Genomic DNA, 21,118 nt, shown 5'->3' on the forward strand with positions numbered 1-21,118 from the left:
TTAACAACTTAGACAACATTCAAACATAAAAATAAACATAAAATAGTGGAAAATTTGTAAAACGACTTAAGATACTAAAATTTTTAAAAATTAATTGTTAGCTTTATATTCATAACCACCACTCCCTGCTCTCCCTGATGCTTGTTTAAAAAGACCAGAAATTTAATTTTTTATTTCCCATTCAGTCGCCGAAGGAAAGTTGGTCATCACTGCGTCTGTCAAATAAGAAAAAGAAAAATATTATTGCTCAAGAAAAGCATTGTTGACAATCATTTTTAACTAATTACAGTCATTCACTTTTGCTAGGTTGCACACTAGAGCTGGCCAATATAGAGTTAACGGAATATAGATTGAGACTATATAATTTATATCAATATTATTAATAAATTAATATCAATAATTGAAATTTTTTGCCTGCATAATGGTGATGCACTAATTATATATATATATATATATATATATATATATATATATATATTAGGGGTGTAACGATACACGTATTGAACGATTCTGTACGAGGCTTTTGGTTCGATTTCAGTATGGATTTTTAAACAGAACTGTTCATTAGACAATTTTTCCTTCTAACCAAAATTTTTTAATTACAAATGTAGGCACGTCAAAAAGCCTGCTCTTAATGTAAGAGAAATCATAACAAATCGTGACAACAATCATGCTCTTTCAGGTAGTGACCATATAGACCTGCATTATATGACTGACTGACAAGAACGGTTTGACCCTAAAATATCAAAATTAAAACTACTGCGGAAACAAAGACACCTACATATTGGATGCCCTTAAGGTAAGCTAAAACATACCAAAATTTAATTTCAAAGCAAACTATCCCTATAAATCATTCTTTATCACTTACTCATATAACTCTAATAAACATAAAAGGATACTTATAGGGGTAGTTCACTTAAAAAGAAAAAAGAAATCATGTAATCATTTACTCACTTTCACTTGGTTCCAAACCTGGATGGCTTTCTTCTGTTGAACACACACACAAAAAATATATATTATGAATAATGTTGGTAACAAGACATTTAATGGTAGTCAGTGACAAGTGTTCTGTATATTCAATTGCTGTAGTTTGTTGACTGATTGCTGGATAATTTGCGATAGTGTCTTTAAAGTGGATTACATCACTCCAGTTCTGATGTTTTTACACTGGCTATCTGTCTGTCAAAGAATTAATATCAAAATACTACAGTTAGTTATTAAATTAACATTTTAAGGCCAAAGTAAATTTCTAATCTTCTGATGCATTATGAACCATCCAGAGCAGACCTCTCAGGTCATCTGGGACAGTAGCCACTAGCCAGCTACTTTTATATCCCCAAAGTCAAAAGAAAACATGGAGAAGCAGCATTCAGTTTTTATGCACCATATATCTGAAACAAATTCACTGAAAACTGAATGTATGCTGCATATTTGAATTCTTTTAAATCAAGTTTAAAGACTTTACTGTTTGCCACTACCTTTTATTAATTGGAAAGGAACAAATATTTTTTTTATAATTTCTTTTCATGTTGCATATGTTGCTGTTAAGTTTTATGTAAAGTACTTTGAAAATCTGCATTAAATCAAAAACTATTATTACTTACTCTAATCTAATATAAAAACAAAAATATATTAGTATCTTTAATAATAAAATGATAAGTTTCATAGTTTCATGAAACTTCTCATTTTAAAAATAAAATAAGTTTCATAGTTTCATGCTTACCACCTTGAATTTAGATACATTTTAGATTAAGGGCACAGTTGCAATAACACGTGCAGGTAACGTTAACTTGTTGGAGAAAAATAGTAGGCTTACTCTGCATTGGTAATGTTAAAATGTCACGGTCTACACATTATAAAAACTAACTACTTTAAACAATAAACATAACAAAAATAACACGCATACTTACAAGATCGAAGTAGAAATTTGAATGTTTTCAGAGTGTCGCTCGCCCGTTGCTCTCCGACAGCTGCCTCGTGTAAAATAAAATTGAAAATGGAGGAAATGTGTATCGCGAGATCTGGCTAAAGTGATCTAGTCGCGCAATGCCAGTAGTCCCAGTCATGTCTCAGTAGTGTTTCGATTGTGCCATCTAGCGGTTGAGAAATGCAATTGCATTTGATTTAATTTGAAATGATAGACAGCCATATCGTAGATTATGTATGAATGTTATGTTTATGTGTGACAGCAAACATTAAGCTGTGTGAGCGAAAACATTTTTAAGACTAATATTCTTATACTATATCGCTGGTCTGAATCAGGGCTATAGCCAAGCCGTACGTAGACCAGATTACCTTCATTTCGCCAGGTGGGCTAAAGCAGACCGCAGCCCGTCCAATTCAGAGCTAAATCGTGATTACAGATCGACCATGTCTTGAAATGACACATTGAACCTTGTAGATATCATTACCAATGCGAACATGATGCAATATCAACCATTTCATGCACTGCCTGGCAAAAAACTACAATTAATCAGTTTTGACTAAAAGTGGGCTACAATAGCCGGGTCTGAATACGAGCTAAATCGTGGCTACGCATAGCCTACACATATAACATGTAAAATAAAGCAAACCAAACAACTTGTAATCACAGAAGACTTTGCTTACATGATGGAATATCATACATCTCACAAGTTATTTTGGAAAAAAATACATTTATCCAGATTAAATGTTATTTGGGCTAAAAGTGGGTTACGCATAGCCGGGTCTGAATACGAGCTAAATCGTGGCTACGCACAGCCTACACATATAACATGTAAAATAAAGCAAACCAAACAACTTGTAATCACAGTAGACTTTGCTTACATGATGGAATATCATACATCTCACAAGTTATTTTGGAAAAAAATACATTTATCCAGATTAAATGTTATTTGGGCTAAAAGTGGGTTACACATAGCCGGACTATATCGGGTCTATATTTAACCCAGACGTTGAAAAGACGGCTATTGCTTGCTGGGATTCATCCATGCAAGTCAATCCACACAAAAAAAATTTTTGGCTTCGTAATCTTTAATCAAAATCTGAAAATGCCCCTCCCCTCTGCATTGGTTTGGGAAACGCTTAACTACTCCCCTCAAACCGTTAGTCTGTTATGAGCAGAGATGGAGAGGAGGAGCGCTAGAGTAAAACCCTGCCCTCTGTTCAATATTCCTTTTCACTGGGAAATACGTCACAACACTGGAGAAAAGTCGTTTGCTACTTCCGGTTCACGCGGACTTTAAATCAAATTCAACTTGTGCACTCGCGAGAACTCTGGATTACCAGGGTAGATAGACGCTGCACTGACATAAACGCTTCAGGAACGTCTACTGAGCTTTATGTAAATTACACTATTAGGCCTAAGAACGAGTTTTAGAGAGAAATCAAACTTCACATAGGCTACACACTCTGGGGACAACATAGACTTTATTTTAAATATTGTAAAAAGGGGCATTATACCACCCCTTTAACATGGCGAAATGAGAGGTTCGACAGCACCATGTATAATTAAAACAATATATAAAACGTTTAGTCTGTGTACAGATGTTAGATGACTTTACAAAAACACATTATTTCTTAAAGGGATAGTTCACCCCAAAATTAGAATTCTTCATTATTTAGCCTATACTCACCCCCATGTCATTCCAACAAACCCATAAGACTTAATGATATTAGGCTATTATTTAGTCTGGCTATCACCAGACCAAGGTCAGTCTTTTGAGATTGAACATTAGCCTGGGGAGTTTGCTCTGCATTTTCTACTGCACAAGAGGCGTGATCAACGGACATAGTTCAAATGACTCTTTATGCAATTGGATCGTCGAGAGGTTAAAAGGAATTGGATTGGATTAAACCCGCCAATGTGGATAAGCCAGTTTGTGATTGTTCCCCGAAAATTTGTAACGGAAACAGGATAGAAGAATGTACAGGTTTCCAGCCTGAGCTGCAGGGCGAAATCAAATCGCCTGCAGATCAGGCTTGGTTTACCCAGTCTAGCTATTATTATGACTGATTATTCTTCAGAACCTATTTTTGTTCTATTGAGCCATTTTGTTCTTGGTGCTTGCAACTTTTACTAAACTTTTTTGGCTAGAGGAGAACTGGACCCTCGACTGAGCCTGGTTTCTCCAAAAAAAAATTTTTCTCCATTCTGTCACCTGATAAATTTTGGCTTCCTTGCCACTGTCGCCTCTGGCTTGCTTGGGGACACTTAATATTCAACAATATTATTGATCTGACTGCATTATACCATTGTATGAGAACTGAACTGAGCTGGACGATGACATCACTTTTTTTCTCCAGAGCTGCTATATAGATAAATAAACTGAATTAAATAACTTTTTTACAACAGAAATGAATAAACACTGAAATGACTTAAGGTGGATGATGACACTATTTTCTTCAAGAGCTGTTGTACAGCCAAAAAAAACTTTATTGCATTATTTTCCTGTAAAGCTGCTTTGAAACAATCTGTATTACACAAAGCTCTATATAAATAAAGATGACTTGACTTGACAAAACAATGGGACACAAATTCAAATTAATAAGCCTACATGATTTTATTATTCAGAAGACATACCTACCAAACTTTAACAGTTTGCCTCTATGTGTGCTGTACAATATTGTGAATATTGTATAGTGTCTATTTTAGCAGCAGAGACCAATCAGAAGCTAGGACTGGAACAGATCGATATAGGCTACTTTACCAAACAACTATTTCACCTTAGAAATAAAAAAAAGGCAGAAAGGTCAATGTTTGTGCATTTGACGTATACTATTGTTGCATGTTTACCTTAGACAACAACATAGTTTACAGATTGATGCTGTTAACTGAGCACTGAACAGCTAATGTTCTACAGCATATAATGTTCTTCCTCAGTGATACACTGACTGATCAAAAGTAGTAAAAACTTCTGGTGACTTTGAAAGCATCGGAAGCACCCACGTATGGCATGATGATGGTGTTGTTATCCTTGGATTCTCTGTAATGTCCAAAGTGTTGAATCCGGTAGGCACCCACGTATGGCATGATGATGGTGTTGTTATCCTTGGATTCTCTGTAATGTCCAAAGTGTTGAATCCGGTAGGTTCCTGTCTGCGCCGTGAGCGGGATGTGCCACTCCACTTCTGACCGACTCCGGCCGGCAATTCCTTTAATCCAGTGAAACCTGGTTACACATACATACACAAAATAAGTCAGAATCTTTACTCCTATATCATAGCAGGCCATATGCAAGGCTAAACATTAACGCTTGTCTGCTTGTCAGGGACAAGTGGATTTTTTGAAGGGACAAGTAAAAGAGAATTTTACTTGCCTGACCGGACAAGTAGCCTGATTAAAAATAACAAGGGAATCACTAAACCGAGAGAATGATTCTGAATTGATTACATTTATTGTAATATTGTACATTTATTACATGGATATGGTTAGGACAAAATTTTCGGACCAGAATGTTGTTCCAGGATCAACAAAATATGTTGACCCAGGGAGCACGTATAACTCTGCAAAATCCGTTTTTGAAAACCGATAACAAATAAATCATCATTCAATCAAAAAAACTTTGAAGCCATTTTCTCAGTTCCAGTGACTTACTTGCGTTTTGCCATTGCAAATTATGTCAGTCAGTATACATGTACAGACTGTCTAATCTACAATTTAGGATCTTACATGGATTTTGGCCTGAGGGATAAACTGGTTAATGGCTATATAATGTGATAAGACCTTGACTCAGCGTTTGCCTTATCGGGGGACAGAGATACTGTCAGCTTTAAGATGGCTTCATTAACACAAGCTCAAAGTAAAAGTATATACAAATCAATATTATAGAAACATTTGCACAGAGAACATACAAAAAAATAAACTTGAGCCTATACTGTATACAGTATGTAGACAGAACATTACCTTGTTTCCCATGATGCATCCGTGTGAACTATTTCCCATGTGTTGGTGTCGTTGTGAAACCTCTCCACTGTGACCAATGTCTTATCTCTCTGATATCACAATCACAACAGATTAGTCATATCTACTGCATAAAAGAGCATGTTTTGCAAAATATGGTTACTGCTACTAAAGTACTCACAATATCTCCAGAGTTTCTCGGGTTTCCAGCAACAAATGTGACAGATGCGATTTCTCCCTTTAGAATAAATAAATCACATAAATCTTGTTAATTTATAATAGCAAGCTTAAGTATGTTGCACGCTTAGCATTCACAAGTTCACTCGTTTCAATAAAATGCTACATTCGTGATATTTCAGCGAAATTTTGCTGGCAAAAAATGTCCACTGTTAATAGCGTAGTGATGTTTGATTCACTGCCCGACAGTTACTTTCAAAACAAGCAGCTTTCTGTTGGTCAGCACAGCGAATTCGCACGACCAACTTGAACATGAGCGAAATTTGCGTAAGGGAACTCATTCGCCCTCATGGGAAACTCCCGGATTCCTATAGAAATTACTGGATTTCGCCCACAAAATTCCGTCGAGCAACGGTATATGTAATCGAACGTTTACTGCATGTACATCACAATTATTGACCTACCACTGTATAGACAGGGTTAACCTGCTGTAAGACGTCACCAAAGGTGGTGTTAGCTGGTGCTACATCTGCCACGGGGTCCCTCACTTGATTAAAAAGTGTGTCTTCATCAAAGAAAGGTGGTTCGGGACCCTTAGGCAATTCTCCTATTGTTCCCTGTGGAAGATTAGTTCATTCGTGAGATCAGACAGATCATTTCAGTTCATTAAAAAGTTACAAAATGACTGCAAGGCAATGAAAAATGGATAGTTACATGAGCAATAGCTTTGGCAAGTCCTCTGTAGCGCTGGATATAAGCCGAGAGAGTGTGAGGGCCAAAAATGGTGGATGCGCCCTCATATCGCTGGATCTGTGAAAGTAGAAGAAAACCATTTGAAAAGCCAGACTAAATAACACATTGTGTCTGTCATCTCGTTTTGACATGTTCTTGAACCTTGGAGCACCATGTTAATACCACGAATATTACGGTGGTCAACTAAAACTGAAGCATATATACCTGATACTCTTCGTATGTAGTGATGTAGTGGGTGTAGATGTTGCAGAGACCAGCGACAACCACCTCTGCATTAGTGAAAGACTCTTGAACCTCCAACTCCTGTGAAAACCAAAAAAAAAATAAAAAAAATTGAAGAATCTACTTCAAATTCGGATTCATAAATGGTGTGTCAACCTGTTGTATTCGATTCCACTAAATACTGAAGATATGAAAAGAGATTAATGAGATTGTTGTTTTATCTTTGTGTTGTTGAAAATGACTACATTTTCACAACTTCATATTTTTTGTGGAAATTGTGAGACACTACCATTCAAACGTTTGGGGTTAGTAAGATTTTATTTTTATTTTTTTATGCTGAATAAAACATTCAGGAAGGATGCATTAAATTAACAGTAAAGACATTTATAATGTTACAAAAGATTTATATTTTAAGTAAATGCTGTGGTTCATTGAACTTTCTATTCATCAAATAATCCTAAAAAAAAAAAACATATATCATGCTTACCACAAAAATGCAGCAAAAACATTTTTCAACATTGATAATAACCATTATTAATAACTGGGCAGCAAATCAGCATATGAGAATGATTTCTGAAGGGTCATGTGAGTAATGCTGGTGATTTTCAATTGCAGGAATAAATTTCACAATGTTTTTTTTATTTTTATTTTTTATTAATGCAGCATTTTTTAGCATAAAGGCCTGTTCACACCGGGACGAATTTCGCGCGCGATATTCCCCGACGTTTAACGCCTCGTAACTAAACAAAGGGCACCAATGTGAGTGTGCACACCGACGCGAAAAACGCCACGCGTAAAATCGTCATTTTTTAAAAAAATGCCTCGGGTTCGTTTTTTTGGTTTGATGCGCTGCGTCAAAAACTATCCGACCAATGAGATTGGCGCTTTTGCTCACGTGTCTGGAGCTTCTGAAGTTACAGTAAAACACAACTTGGGGGCGCTCAAACACAAAACGGTCTTGCCGAGCACACATACGTAACGGCGAAGAAGATATATGCCGAGTAGCGTCTAACACTGCCGGGAAGAAATAAGACGAGGAAGATTCAAGGCAAGATGAATGTAGAGCTGCTGGTCTCGTTGGTGTCGGAACATAAAGAACTGTGACAAACGCGACAGCGACTACAAAAATCTTGATAAAAGAGAACTGTTATGGAGTGGTATTAAGCGCCATCTAATGTCAGGGAATGAATTTGCATGTTCACTCGGCTCATCGTCAGCGAAAATCGCTTGGGTGTGAACACAAAAAACGCGTTGAAAAACGCTGGCGAATAACGCGCGCCGATATTCGTCCCGGTGTGTATGGGAGACCTCTTTCAAAAACATAAAAAAAAAAATCTTAATTATTCCAAACTTTTGACTGGCAGTGTATGTACCGTTCTCACCTTTTTGACTGCCTCCCGTATCCTTCTCCCTGACATGGTACTAGAACATTGAAGACAACTTGAGTTGAACAATATTGGCTGGTTGTTGAGACACTTTTTCCTATATTAACACAGCTTCTGCTTTTGCGAATCAACAGAACTCACGTGAATTCTCCAGGGACTGCAACTATGGCTAAAGAGCCAACAGTGATGATCTGAACGTCCACAATGGCTGGATGCCATGGGAGGGGTGAGTCCATCTGCATGAAAACAGAAATCACTGTTATCATTTCAAAACAAAGAAAACATTTAAACATGTCTTTTGAGTACTTTCCATTACCCATCTCTCGTGTAAAAAGTGCCAATTCTGGAGTGATTGGCACTTTATTATATTATGCTAATAATAACAAAAGATACCGTATTGTACATTAGATTTTGTTAGTCTGTTTATTTATGAGCTCTACTAGTCCTTATACCTCCCCGGTGCTCAAGAGGATTGGTTTAGGCCAATGACAAGCCTTGGACTCATTAGACGGGGGTCCCAAAAGCGCATCTCTTATGCCATCCCAAAAGGGGTCTCCATCTGTATCCCCTGGTCACAAGAAGAAACATAACCATAATTATCAGATATGTGACCAACAATAAGAAGTGTCAAAGTATTTCCCAGGCTTGTGACATAGCTATATTTGCTTGTGACATTTATAGCTTATATCCTTACCTTGTATGAAGTCGAATTCTCCTCCTCCATCGGTTGTACCAGCAGCAAAACTGTGTCCCAGAGCAGGTTTACACGTCCGTCCCTGGTGATAGAAACTGTGTCAGCATGACGTTTTGGTACAGTGTGCTTCTGGCTCAAAGGGTGCTTCAACTAAGTATAAGATCAGGGGTGTGCACATTTATGCACAATTCTTTTTTTCCCCCATACTATGGAAATCAATGGGGCCCATCAACTGTTTTGTGTTACTGAAAATTGTGTTTTTGGTGATGCACTTACAATTTCAGTCTATGACGCAATACATTTTGGAGGGTTAAAAGCAGATTTACTTAAAGGAATTATGGAGTGATTTTGAAGTTGTATAAAATTGTCCTTTTGAGGTAGTAATACTTTAGGTCGATTAACTTATGCAATTTCTGTGTGTGTTCAATGTTCAAAAATATTTTACTGGTGTGCATCTTGAGACAAAACAATGGCACTGACATATTTTAAGACATCTCAGTACAAGTTGCTTTTAGTTAAAACAGCTCAAACATGTATTTTAGTCTGGGACTAGCTTAAGCCTCGTCTGTAAAACCAGGCAATAATTGTCTAAATGTATAAAGTTAACAGGATAAAAAAAGAAAAGCTGCTTTAAAACAATGTGTATTGTGAAATGTGGTATACATATAAAATTGACTTTTAGTTCCTAGTCTCATTGCCCGTGTTTTGTGCACAGGAGCCCTGTACTCACTGAATGAGTGGAGTTAAATGGGACAGTCTCATCGGTCATGTTGACCCACTGATGTGCGCCGTGAACCGACCCGTGCAACTCCTGCTTTGCACTGCTGTACAGCTCCTGCAGAACAAATACACTCGGTGAAGAAGCACACTCAGGCCACACTGATACTCATCACAATCAAGCAATATGACAAGTGACACACACCTTTGCTTTTTTATACATATTCTCTCCTATGATCCTTGTGCTTTCAAACATGTCCTCGCCCGGTCCAAAAGCTACGCATGCTTTTTTCTATTGAAAGGCACATGTGAATTAGAACTGGTGAGTGAATATTTCCAAGTGTCTACAATTATTTTGAAATACAAGGTTATACTTCTTTATGTAGACAGATAGATAGATAGATAGATAGATAGATAGTAGATAGATAGATAGATAGATAGATAGATAGATAGATAGATAGATAGATAGATAGATAGATAGATAGATAGATAGATAGATAGATAGATGTGTATAATAATAACTTACTCCACCGACGGGGCAGGAGCTGTTAAGGTAGTCACACTTCTCGTCTGTGTTCAAGCAGATGGGGCCGCGAATGTTGGGAGATGAATCTCCAAGATTACTGGAGGAAAAGCCGGCAACAAAAGGACCCTGGAGGTAAACAGACCATGAGGCGTCAGCGCTGCACTGTTCATACTGTCCACAACTCAAAAAGCCTAATAAAGATAACTGCCAACATAAACAACAGAAATAGTGTCTTCCATTTAATTTCCACGGCAGATTTTTACTGTCTCAGATAATAACATCATTAATTAACCATTGTCATTAAGCTTCCTCCGTGTTTACAGCATTCGCATGGGAATTATTGACTTTATTGAGTGGCAAACGTCCTTGTGTACTCTTCAAGTAGATTAGGCTACAACTAATAAAGACAATCCATTAACCTTGATGGTGGAGCTCAGAGGAAGGAGGAGTAATTAAAAGGTTGACCTTTTACCTCACCGGGAAGAAAGCCAATGTTTTTCTCCTGCTCGAAGGCATAGGAGGCGTAGCCAAGGTTGTCTGAGCTCACCATGCGATTGGTGTTATTCATACTGACGGGATGGACAGCAAACCAGCTGAGGACAGATGCATAGCCAATGCAGTAATTATTAGTGCATTTTGTATATTTAGCAGAAGCCAAATACCTTGAAGATTCTAAGATCATACTCTGTTTGCAATGAAACTTGTGATTTTCTGATGTAAAATGGATATATACAGCCTATATACATGAAATATATATATAACACACACATATACACATTCATTCATAGAAGCCTCATTAGCTGCTTCTTTGGGCCACTATATACAAGCTATCCACCATATTGGAACAGTCAAAGCCGGACCGTAAACATCTAAGAGCAAGTCGACTGAGCGTCTGCAACTGTAGTTAGACGCATGCATAAATATATATATATCTGTAATAAACTTCAGCAGATGATTTTGCAAAAACTAATACACTACAAGGTGTCAGCTGACACGACATTAAAAAGTTACCATAGTAGCCTAAAAGTAAAAACATTAAAAAGTACTATAGTAAAAATCTGTAATATTGAGTAAATACCTATAAAAACACAAACTAACACATTCTCACCTAAGGTTATCCCATTTCTTCGTGAATTTAAATACAACCAGAAGCTACGCAATGTTTTGGCATCATAGATTTTTACAGTGAGTGAAGACACCATGACTGTTCCAAGATGGCGGGTGCGCCGACATGTCTGAATCGTATACATATGATAAAAGATGTATACCTGAGCAACCCCATACCATCCCCATCCAGATCTGTGAATTTCATGATGACAATCTGCTTGTCTGTGTTGAATTCATATCTGGGTTGGAAACAGAGTCATAAATTAACTTGTAGTGACTTTCAGCTCTGTTGTGTTGCGTTGTTTAATGTGTAGCTAATATGAAGTATTTTTTGATGAAAAAAGTTAATACAGCAGGGAAGATTGGGGCTAGTTGTCACGCATTTTAATGTAAAACATTTTTGAGAGACAAAACAATTCATGAAACTGCAAAAATGCTAATGGGATAATAATATACCAACATATAATAATATGTTAATAATAATAATGTGTTTTAACACACAATAACATTGCTTTGTTAAATAGTTTTCTGAAAAGTCATGTCAAGGTAAGAAAACACTAAGTAAAGTACTATAAATTTACTTTTTTTTAAAACCAAAATATAAAAAAAACTTTGCGTGATTTACAATGTTAATAACTGTGGAAATGTCATCCCAGTCTGTTAAAAGGGTCCATAAAAAGCATGTTTTAAATGAAAACATGTCCAATCTGTTCATTTTGTGTTTTACAGTAAGATTTAATTTGTTAACATTAGTTAACTATATTAGTTAACACAAACTTCTACAGCGTTTATTAATCTTAGTTAAAAGGTAATCTCAAAATTTACTGATAGATTTTTAAAGGGATAGTTGACCCATAAATGTAAATTCTGTCATCATACAGGTTTGGAACAACTTGAGGGTGAGTAAATGATGACAGAATTTTCATTTTTGGGTGAACGATCCCTTTAAGTTGTATCAGTTAACAGTATTTAATGCACTGTGAACTAACATTAACAATTGTTAATAAATACTGTAAGAATATATTGCTCATTGTTAGTTCATGTTAACAAATGAGACCTTAAAGTGTTACCATATATTATTATTATAATTATTATTAATAGTAAAAGTCAATTTCTGACACTGGTGGGATTTCAGCTAATTTAAACTGCTGCTGGATCAATGTGATCACATCAGTAAACACACAAACCTGTTTCTCTCCTCCTCAGGGTTGTTCAAGTATGAATGTGGGCTTCTGTTCAAGTTGTTGTCGACTAGTTGTCCTTTATTTATGAAAATTCGCCCAGGTCTCAAATTCCTATGAGCTATATCAATACTCTGATAGAAAGGACATAAATCATTATCAATGACATGTTGAAGGCATTTAGCCTACATGAGCTAAAGAGTAAGCATTATATAGCTAACATATCAGGAATGTATTTCAAATGAGAGAATACAAGCATACCCTGACTATTCCACTGACGATGGCTTGTATAGATGGCTTAATATAGCCTTTACTGGTGATCATAAAGAGTGTGTACTGGAAATATCCACCCACGCCTGAATGTGTGTGCGTGCCACTCATGACCACATTGTCCTGTCTGTACAGGTCTCCATATTTCGCCTTTAGCTCTTGAAAAACCTAAAATGGTATGAAACAATGACAAATTAACAGATGCCAGGGATGAACACAAGGAGAAAGTCTAGTTTGAAACACACAAGTCAGATTCTTAGATATGGAAGAGCCTTGTATTCATTTTTGTACCAAAATTTGATATAAAGGAACACTCCATCGTTTTTTCATATAAATCTATGTTATTCACTTAACTGAGACGAGTTGATACATACCTATCTCGTCTCAGTGCGTGCACTAAATCGCTCTGGCAGTGCACGCACTGAGATGAGAGAGGTATGTATCAACTCGTCTTAGTTAAGGGAATAACATAGTTTAATATGAAAAAACGTTGGAGTGTTCCTTTAATGATTCCAAAAATGGCAAGTGGTGTAAAATATGAATAAAAAATATTTTGAAGTCCCCCAGCAGTCAATCATTTTAAATCACCAAAATTACATATTTATACGTTTTTTTTCCTGTGAAAAAATACTTCATGCCCTAAAATAGCTTGAATGTTACTCTACACCCTTGCTTCATTAAGTGTACGCGGGTCTAGGAATATGCTAATTAGCCCCGCCTCCACTCACTCACGCCAGCTCAACTTAAATGCTGCACAATGGTATCGCTCTTTACAACGTCGGACACCTTACGGTAATTAATATGATTAGCCTTTTGCTTGGCTATGTTATCAAACAGCTAATAATGTGTTGCTAATGTTACATGAACCATGTTCCCGTTCGCCATCTCAGAGTCAGACCGCTACCTTCTAACGATCAGCAGAAACGCTTTGAACATCATAGAACATCAGTGGAGAAAGGCATATAGTTCATCATAACATTGTAATATACATCATACACACGCTATATTGCTAGATCTACCTGATTTTTCTAATCAACAGAAAAATATAACGGGATAACCTGGCTTCTCTCGCGACTCCACTGCTAGTTCGCTGTTAATTATATGCTAGAGCCCGCCGGCACGTTGACGTGATTGGTTACAGGGTAGTTTGTGACGTCAGAAACACCAGCGATTTCAAACCGTGTTTTTGAGTTCACAGCAGTTTTAAAGGTCCCGTTCTATGCCCCTTTTCACAAGATGTAAAATAAGTCTCTGATGTCCCCAGAGTGTGTATGTGAAGTTTGAGCTCAAAATACCCAACAGATCATTTTTTACAGCATGTTTAAATTGACATTTTTTGGGGCTCAGAAAAACGAGCCGTTTCAGTGTGTCCCCTTTAAATGCAAATGAGGTGCTGCTGGACGACACAGGGGGCGGAGCTTCATGAGCTCGTGCTCAGTCTGTCAGGAAAAATTCATCTCACGGAATGATGATAATATCAGAAACTCTCAGTAACGGCGTTCATTTCGAGTCGGACAATAATGCCTACAGAGTCAGATTGCTGTATAGAGATGAAACAGGTATAGTTTAGTAGTTTAATTACGGTTATTATAACGTATTTGTCATCTGCTTGTAGGCTATGTATCCATTATTTATTAATAGCCTACAAGTCTGCTGTCTGAATGATGATCAAACATGTACTGATGAGTTTAATAAAGTTTATTGTACATCACACAAAAGATGAAGCGTCAGTTTTACTTCAGAAAATCACCGTAAGAGCTGAGTAAACACAGTAGGCTAAGTTATAAGAAGTGCGCAAGTAGCCAGTAGAGTTGAGGGAGCATTCCTGTGGGCGGAGGTTAGTCAAGAAACGGTTCTGGTGATGTCACCAATGCAGGATGTAGAGGGGTGTAGTCCAATCGAGCCGTTTTTTGTAGTCAACTTCTGTTAAATAAAATATCTCGCTTGGCATTGAACTTTGAGCTTTATAATTTTACAGATATTATTTATGCTCTAACAGCAACATTACACACTAACTAAAGTTTGAAACATGGAATCGCATGCAACGGGACCTTTAAGGAAAAAAATCTCTGCAATGGTGTTGACTTATGGATTTGCACATGGTTTGTCCTAAAGTGTATTAAAAACATAACATAGACATATAAGCAACATTAAAAGCTTGATTTTCATCACAGGTAAAAAAAAATATTTTTTTTTTCAGTTTAATAATAAATCAATAGGCTACTCCTTGATTATAGTGTGTGTGTGTGTGTGTGTGTGTGTGTGTGTGTGTGTACGTTTTAAGTTTTTCTATATAAAATTTCACATTCATGCCATATTCTTTTTAATTTGTGAAATTTCTTAGCAATTAATTGAGCAATTGACAAATAAAAATGGATTCAAAGGAAATTCTGCTAAATTCATCAAAATTAATTTTGACATTTTTCATTTTTTAATAACTTAATAGAGCCAAAAAAAATAAAATCATCATTGACCAATATGCAATTTTTCATAATGGAACTGCTTTATACAGTATGTTGGCATTTACCATGAATACAGAAGACCAAACCAGTGAATGTGGCAGTATAGTGTGCGTTACCTCAAGCCTCAGTCTCTGAGAGACCATGCCGATGTCCGCAGTCACGAACACCACTCTTTTACTGCCGTCATCCACAATGAAGGCTCTACTGAACAGACGTGTGTGGATCCCTCTCGCAGTCTGCTCAGTACTGGCATAACCCATCTTACCCAAGGAGAAAAATACAAAACATCAGCATTCACAAAGGCCTTATCTGTCCCTTATCAATACATCTGATCAATGGACAGTCATAAACATTATCAGACTCTAACAACTGATGACTATCAACTTCCTTAAAGGCCTCACCAATAATCAAACAGAACAGCTGGCAATAGATTTCCTTCAGAGTAAAATGATCAGTATTAATATAAAGTAATCAGCCGAGCATAAAAGAATTAAGAGAAATGAAACTAACCATAGGCAAATCCGCCACAGGCCCCGTGCAGTCAGCACGACCCACACCGATCAGATACGGGTTCTCTTGAGGATTTACTGTGGGGGTCGGTTCCTCTGGAGTCACTTCTTCTGCTGCACAAATCATTCAAACCAGACACAATATGATTTTTCAATAAGCTCATGACTGAAAAAATGACAAATCTGAGATCACTAGCGCTTGCTTATATTTTATGCACTCTCCGACAAAAATTATTGCTCAAGAAAAATACATTTTGGTCTACGATATATAATTTTATTTTAAGAAAAGGTTCTATATAGAACCTTAAAGGGTTCTGTCAGGCACTTCATATATAGAACCTTAAAGAAGTTCCCATTGTATGGATTTAGTTTTATTTTAATTACATTTTATGAATTAAACAGCTCGTAAACATATTTTTCACTAGAAACCAACTGAAATAAGACCTTTTTGGCATGAAGGATTGTTTAAAATTGAGTCAGGAACCCTAGGGGTCTATATAGAACCACAATGAACCTTTTCTCTAAGAGTGTGAGAGTTCTCTAAGTGTATGGTTCACAAGAATTACTTTAAAACATGTAATTACATTTCTCCGAATCCAATTTGAGGGCCAAGACCGTGATGAGCCCCACTGACACTGCTGTCATCAAAAGGAAGAGAACTATGAGCGAGATCTCCAGACCATTGAGACGACAGCCCACAGTCTTCCGTGCCATCCTTCACTGAACATACAGAACATGTACTTGTCAGGCAATATTCAAAATATGGTAACACTTTATTTTACAGCATCCTTGTTACATGTAGTTACGACAGAAATAACTATAAATTAAAATTATACATAGTTACATGCAACTAACCCTAACCAAAACCTATTCCTAGCCCTATAGCAAGTACATTAGTTAATTACATGTATAATTACACCTTAACAAGGACACCTTAGAGTAAAGTGTAACCCGAAATAGAAACATACTATGTGTCAAAACAATGCTACTTAAGCAGTGTACAACAACTGAAACATTAATCCATATATAATCCACAATGTTTGAAACACAAATCAGGATGTGTTGCTAAATGTAGTCACGCACACTATACCATTCAAAAGTGAAGTTGGTAAGGTTGTTTTTGTGTCTCTTTTGACCACCAATTTATTTGATCAAAAATACTGTATACATTTAGATTTTTTTTAACCTTTTAATGTAACTGTTTTCTATTTTAATACATTTCAAAATGTAATATATTCCTGTGATGGCGAAGCTGAATTTCTTTTTCAATGTCACATGATCCTTCAGAAATCATTGTGTCATTGGTCATGTAGCATTTCTTGTTATTATCATTGATAACACTCAAGTTAATAACCATTTGTAACATATACATATATATATACATATATACACATACAGGCATCCAAATTGATCAAATCATTACTATATAATATGTGGAAAACTACTTACATGTGTTACTCTTGGTGCAAGCTCAGTAAATGGTGTAGATTTTGTGCAGAAGAAACAAATGAATCCAGTGTGGGAAAAGTGCTCACTTATAGTGTATATAGCGCAAGGACAAAGGTGGTATTCTCTCGTTTATAGCCGTATTTAATGTTGACAGTGTGAAACCAAACTCTCAGATTAGATTAGATTAGTTGCACAACTTTTGAGATAACAAATACCATCAAGATGTTAATTTTAACTACAGAGGGAATTTATCAGTTAATGATAAATGGTCACAAAAAAATCAAATTTATTAATTCAGTGTAAAGATAAAAATAAAAATAACAAATTTAGTGGTAGCCTACATACGTACATACCACTATACATAAATCTGCATTTCTGAATGCTTCAGTTTCTTTAACACTTTGAAATTCCTAAAATTGGGAGGTGCTGTTGGGATGCAGCAAATAAAACAAAATTCATTTTTGCTGTGACGAAAAATAGTGTAGTTCATTTATTCTAACTGCACATTAAACCATTTTTTGTATGCCATGTGTCCAAAATTAACATTTACAAAGTGCCAAATGTGCCGAATTATAAATAAACTGGTGAATAAATAAAGGGAATTTTTTTTTTGCCCATTAAAGAGGTCCTTGATTATGATTTCACTTTTTTAACATTAGTTAGTATGTAATGTTTCTGTTTGAGCATAAACAACATCTGCAAAGTTACGTATGAAGGTAAAAGAGTAGCAAAACTCGAGAGCGCGTAGATGTGAATTTGAGAACTTGTACAATAAATATTCGTACGTGAACATTTACAATGTGAAAACCTGTAAAATAAAAATCTGATGTTGAATGTTGAAATTTGCACTCGCAGACAATAGTCACAAACCTGTATTCTGAATTTGAATTCACAATGTGAAAAAAAAGCCATGTTAGCGTTTCAGAGCAAGGTTTTTCGTGACATCATCGCGTACAATAGCAGTCCCATTTCATTGGCTAGGCGCCAACCAATAAAACGGCTCCTTAGAACACCCAACCGCTCACCCAAATTTCAACATTCAACTTCAGATTTTTATTTTACAGGTTTTCACATTGGAGCTGTGAGTGTAAATGTTCGTTCACACACAAGTACGAACATTGTACAAGTGCTCAAATGTAAAAAAAAAAAAAAAAAAAAAAAAAGGTAATTGTGCGCACATCCCACCTTCTGGCAGGTGCAGGACAAAAGGAACTTACTAAAGTGAAAAAAAAAAAAAACACAACACTGCTTTGAACTCCCATATTTAATAAAAAGGCAACGTTTCGACCCTGCTGGGTCTTCTTCAAGCAAATTGTGGACATTACAAGTGCTCAAATTCACATCTACGTGCTCTTGAGTTTTGCTACTCTTTTACCTTCATACTATTCTGTCCAGGTGTGTTGTTGTGTTTTGTATAGCACGCGGTTCGTGTTTACATCGGCCGCTTGCTTTCATGTCATGTTTTTTCTTGTACTGTGTAACATGCAGCTTGTATTTTACTCCTGTTGTGTGCTTTCATGTTGTCATGTTTTGTGTGAACACTTGGCTTATGAGTGTTCTCATTGGCTGCGTGTTCATGTCTCGTTTTGTGTGAGCACATGGTTTGTGAATTGTTTTACTGGTCATGTGTGTTTATTGTCATGTTTGGTGTGAGCACATGGCTTGTCATGTGTTTCCTTGTGCCATGTGCTCTCCTGTTGATTGTCTAACCCCGCCCACCTTGTTACCTGATTACTAATTAATTTGTCTCACCTGCCCTCCCTCGGTACCTGCTTTGTTTGCTCTCCCTATTTATTCTCCCTGGGTTTGCAGTCCTGTGCTGCTTCGTTGTCATATGTTTACCCTTGTGTGTTCTTCCTGTAGTCAAGTCAAGTCAAGTCAGTTATTCCCCCCCGGGGTAGTTTTGTTTGTATTGTTTTATTTTTTGCTTAATAAAAGCCTTTATTTCTTCTCCGTTTGAGTCCTCGCCTCATCTCCTCAACCCCAAACTGTAACAGATATAGATTTTTAAGGACTACAACAAATGTCTGGTAGAGACTACAATGAGCTTCTTCCTGGGTTGGTGACATCACAAACCCTAAAATTTACATAAACCCTGGCCCTGGTGACTAGCGTTGCCACCCGTCCCGGTTTTCCAGGGATTGTTCTCTTTTTTGAGCGACAGTCCCGGAAAATGTATATTCTTTCCCAGGACACCCCAGGAATTTTTGTGAAAATGTACTTCTAAAGTAGAATTTCCTGGTTTCAAATTAAACCGTTTCCTAATATTGTTACTGCAGAGCTGCCACACGCAATTGACACTTTTCACACGCTCTCACGGCACAAATCCATTTTCTCACGCACAGAAAAATCGCGAAGCAAAGAGGACACTGACACCGACAGAGTACAGAGCAGGTTACTTATGATATAAAAAAAAATCTCAGCTCTCAGATTCTGTCAATTTTATTACGAAATTCAAACAATAAATACCATTTTGGCATTTGTAAATAGATCCCTAGCGGCACGTGAACCGATCATCTCTACTAGCTAATAGTAAACACGAATGAACAGTGTTAAAAGAAACAGTACAACTTACCGAAATGTATATTCCTCATACATAATATCGATCAATCAGTGTTTTTCAACCGCGGAAAGGGTCAATAAAACAGCTGGAGAACAATTGTCACATAACATTTACCTCAGGAAACTCATTTGATGACCATAATATGGGCTATGGCACGTTAGTTGGCTAGAAAAAAAGAGCTATAGAGAGTATTTTGCTAAACATGTGTAGGCTACTATATTACATATTTATTATATTTTTACTTATTAAATAAATTTGTTATTATGATAAAAAACACATTATATTTAATTTGAGTTATTTTTAACCTTAAATAATACTACCAGCTGATGCTCTCTGTATGTTTACAGCATTAGGTGAGATTTTTTTTCTTTTTTTGAAAAATGAATGCCTATCTTCTGTATCTAATATTTATCCAAATTAGTCAATTAAATAAAATCACAAGAATTTGTCTGAATTGAAATCCTGAAATTTGTTCCAAGCAATAATAAAAAACGTAGCTTACCAGAAATTGCACCATGTAAACATTGTAACATGTTGTCACTAAACCTAATACAATTCAGTTTAGTTACTAAAATGTTTTGACAATCACAATACACTTATTGTGATGCAAGATTATTTTTTTTACAGTTAAAAAATTTCAGTTAAATATGAAGGAAAAACAGCGCTGGAAAATCAGCTTTCAGTAGAGAGTACAATGCAGACTATATGCACAAAAAGCTTCTCCTGAAAGACGGAGTCATTCCCACAACTTTTAAGTATATATAAGTATATTTTATTATTTGTAGTTGTATTTTCTATTAACAGTTCCAGTTACAAGTTTTATGTAGATGCTATGATAGCTATGATGTAAACATGATGTCCACTCGCCTGATAACTAACATTACAGTATTGATGGAGGGTTTAATGTAGCTTTTGTAAGCTCTTGCTTTTGTAAGACTGTTCACCACCCCTTAGGAAAATTATCCATGATTTTGTGATCAATTACTGCTTGTATTAACATAGTTTTCCGACAAATATGATTAAATGGTGGATAACATCGTATCTATAAGAAAATTATAAAAAAAAACATACCACTCTGAAACATCCTGTGAAATCCTTGCCTGAAATCCGTTCAGCACAATCCTCTTGTTCGTTAACATTGTCAGGGTCTGAATCTGGCTCGAAATGGTTTGAAATTGATGCCATGGTTAATATCTACATCGGAGTAGAGCTCGCACCGCGG

The 21,118-nt window shown here is 36.3% G+C and overlaps 1 protein-coding gene across 1 annotated transcript; it reads right to left on the reverse strand.

The window, feature by feature from the left end:
- Positions 1 to 4,876: 4,876 nt before the first annotated feature.
- On the reverse strand, positions 4,877 to 16,598 carry asah2 (N-acylsphingosine amidohydrolase 2; the record flags this gene model as incomplete). Its single annotated transcript, XM_081391960.1, has 20 exons — positions 4,877 to 5,150; positions 5,885 to 5,973; positions 6,063 to 6,119; positions 6,523 to 6,675; positions 6,773 to 6,868; positions 7,016 to 7,114; positions 8,416 to 8,455; positions 8,560 to 8,654; positions 8,871 to 8,986; positions 9,113 to 9,194; positions 9,843 to 9,947; positions 10,035 to 10,121; positions 10,356 to 10,481; positions 10,828 to 10,948; positions 11,624 to 11,701; positions 12,650 to 12,777; positions 12,905 to 13,081; positions 15,492 to 15,635; positions 15,886 to 15,998; positions 16,469 to 16,598. 20 exons carry the CDS (start codon positions 16,596 to 16,598, stop codon positions 4,877 to 4,879), a joined length of 2,310 nt encoding a protein of 769 aa, XP_081248086.1.
- Positions 16,599 to 21,118: the final 4,520 nt, after the last annotated feature.

The sequence above is a fragment of the Scardinius erythrophthalmus genome (genome assembly GCF_964197995.2).
Source record: "Scardinius erythrophthalmus genome assembly, chromosome: 18".
Classification (NCBI taxonomy): Eukaryota; Metazoa; Chordata; class Actinopteri; order Cypriniformes; family Leuciscidae; genus Scardinius; species Scardinius erythrophthalmus.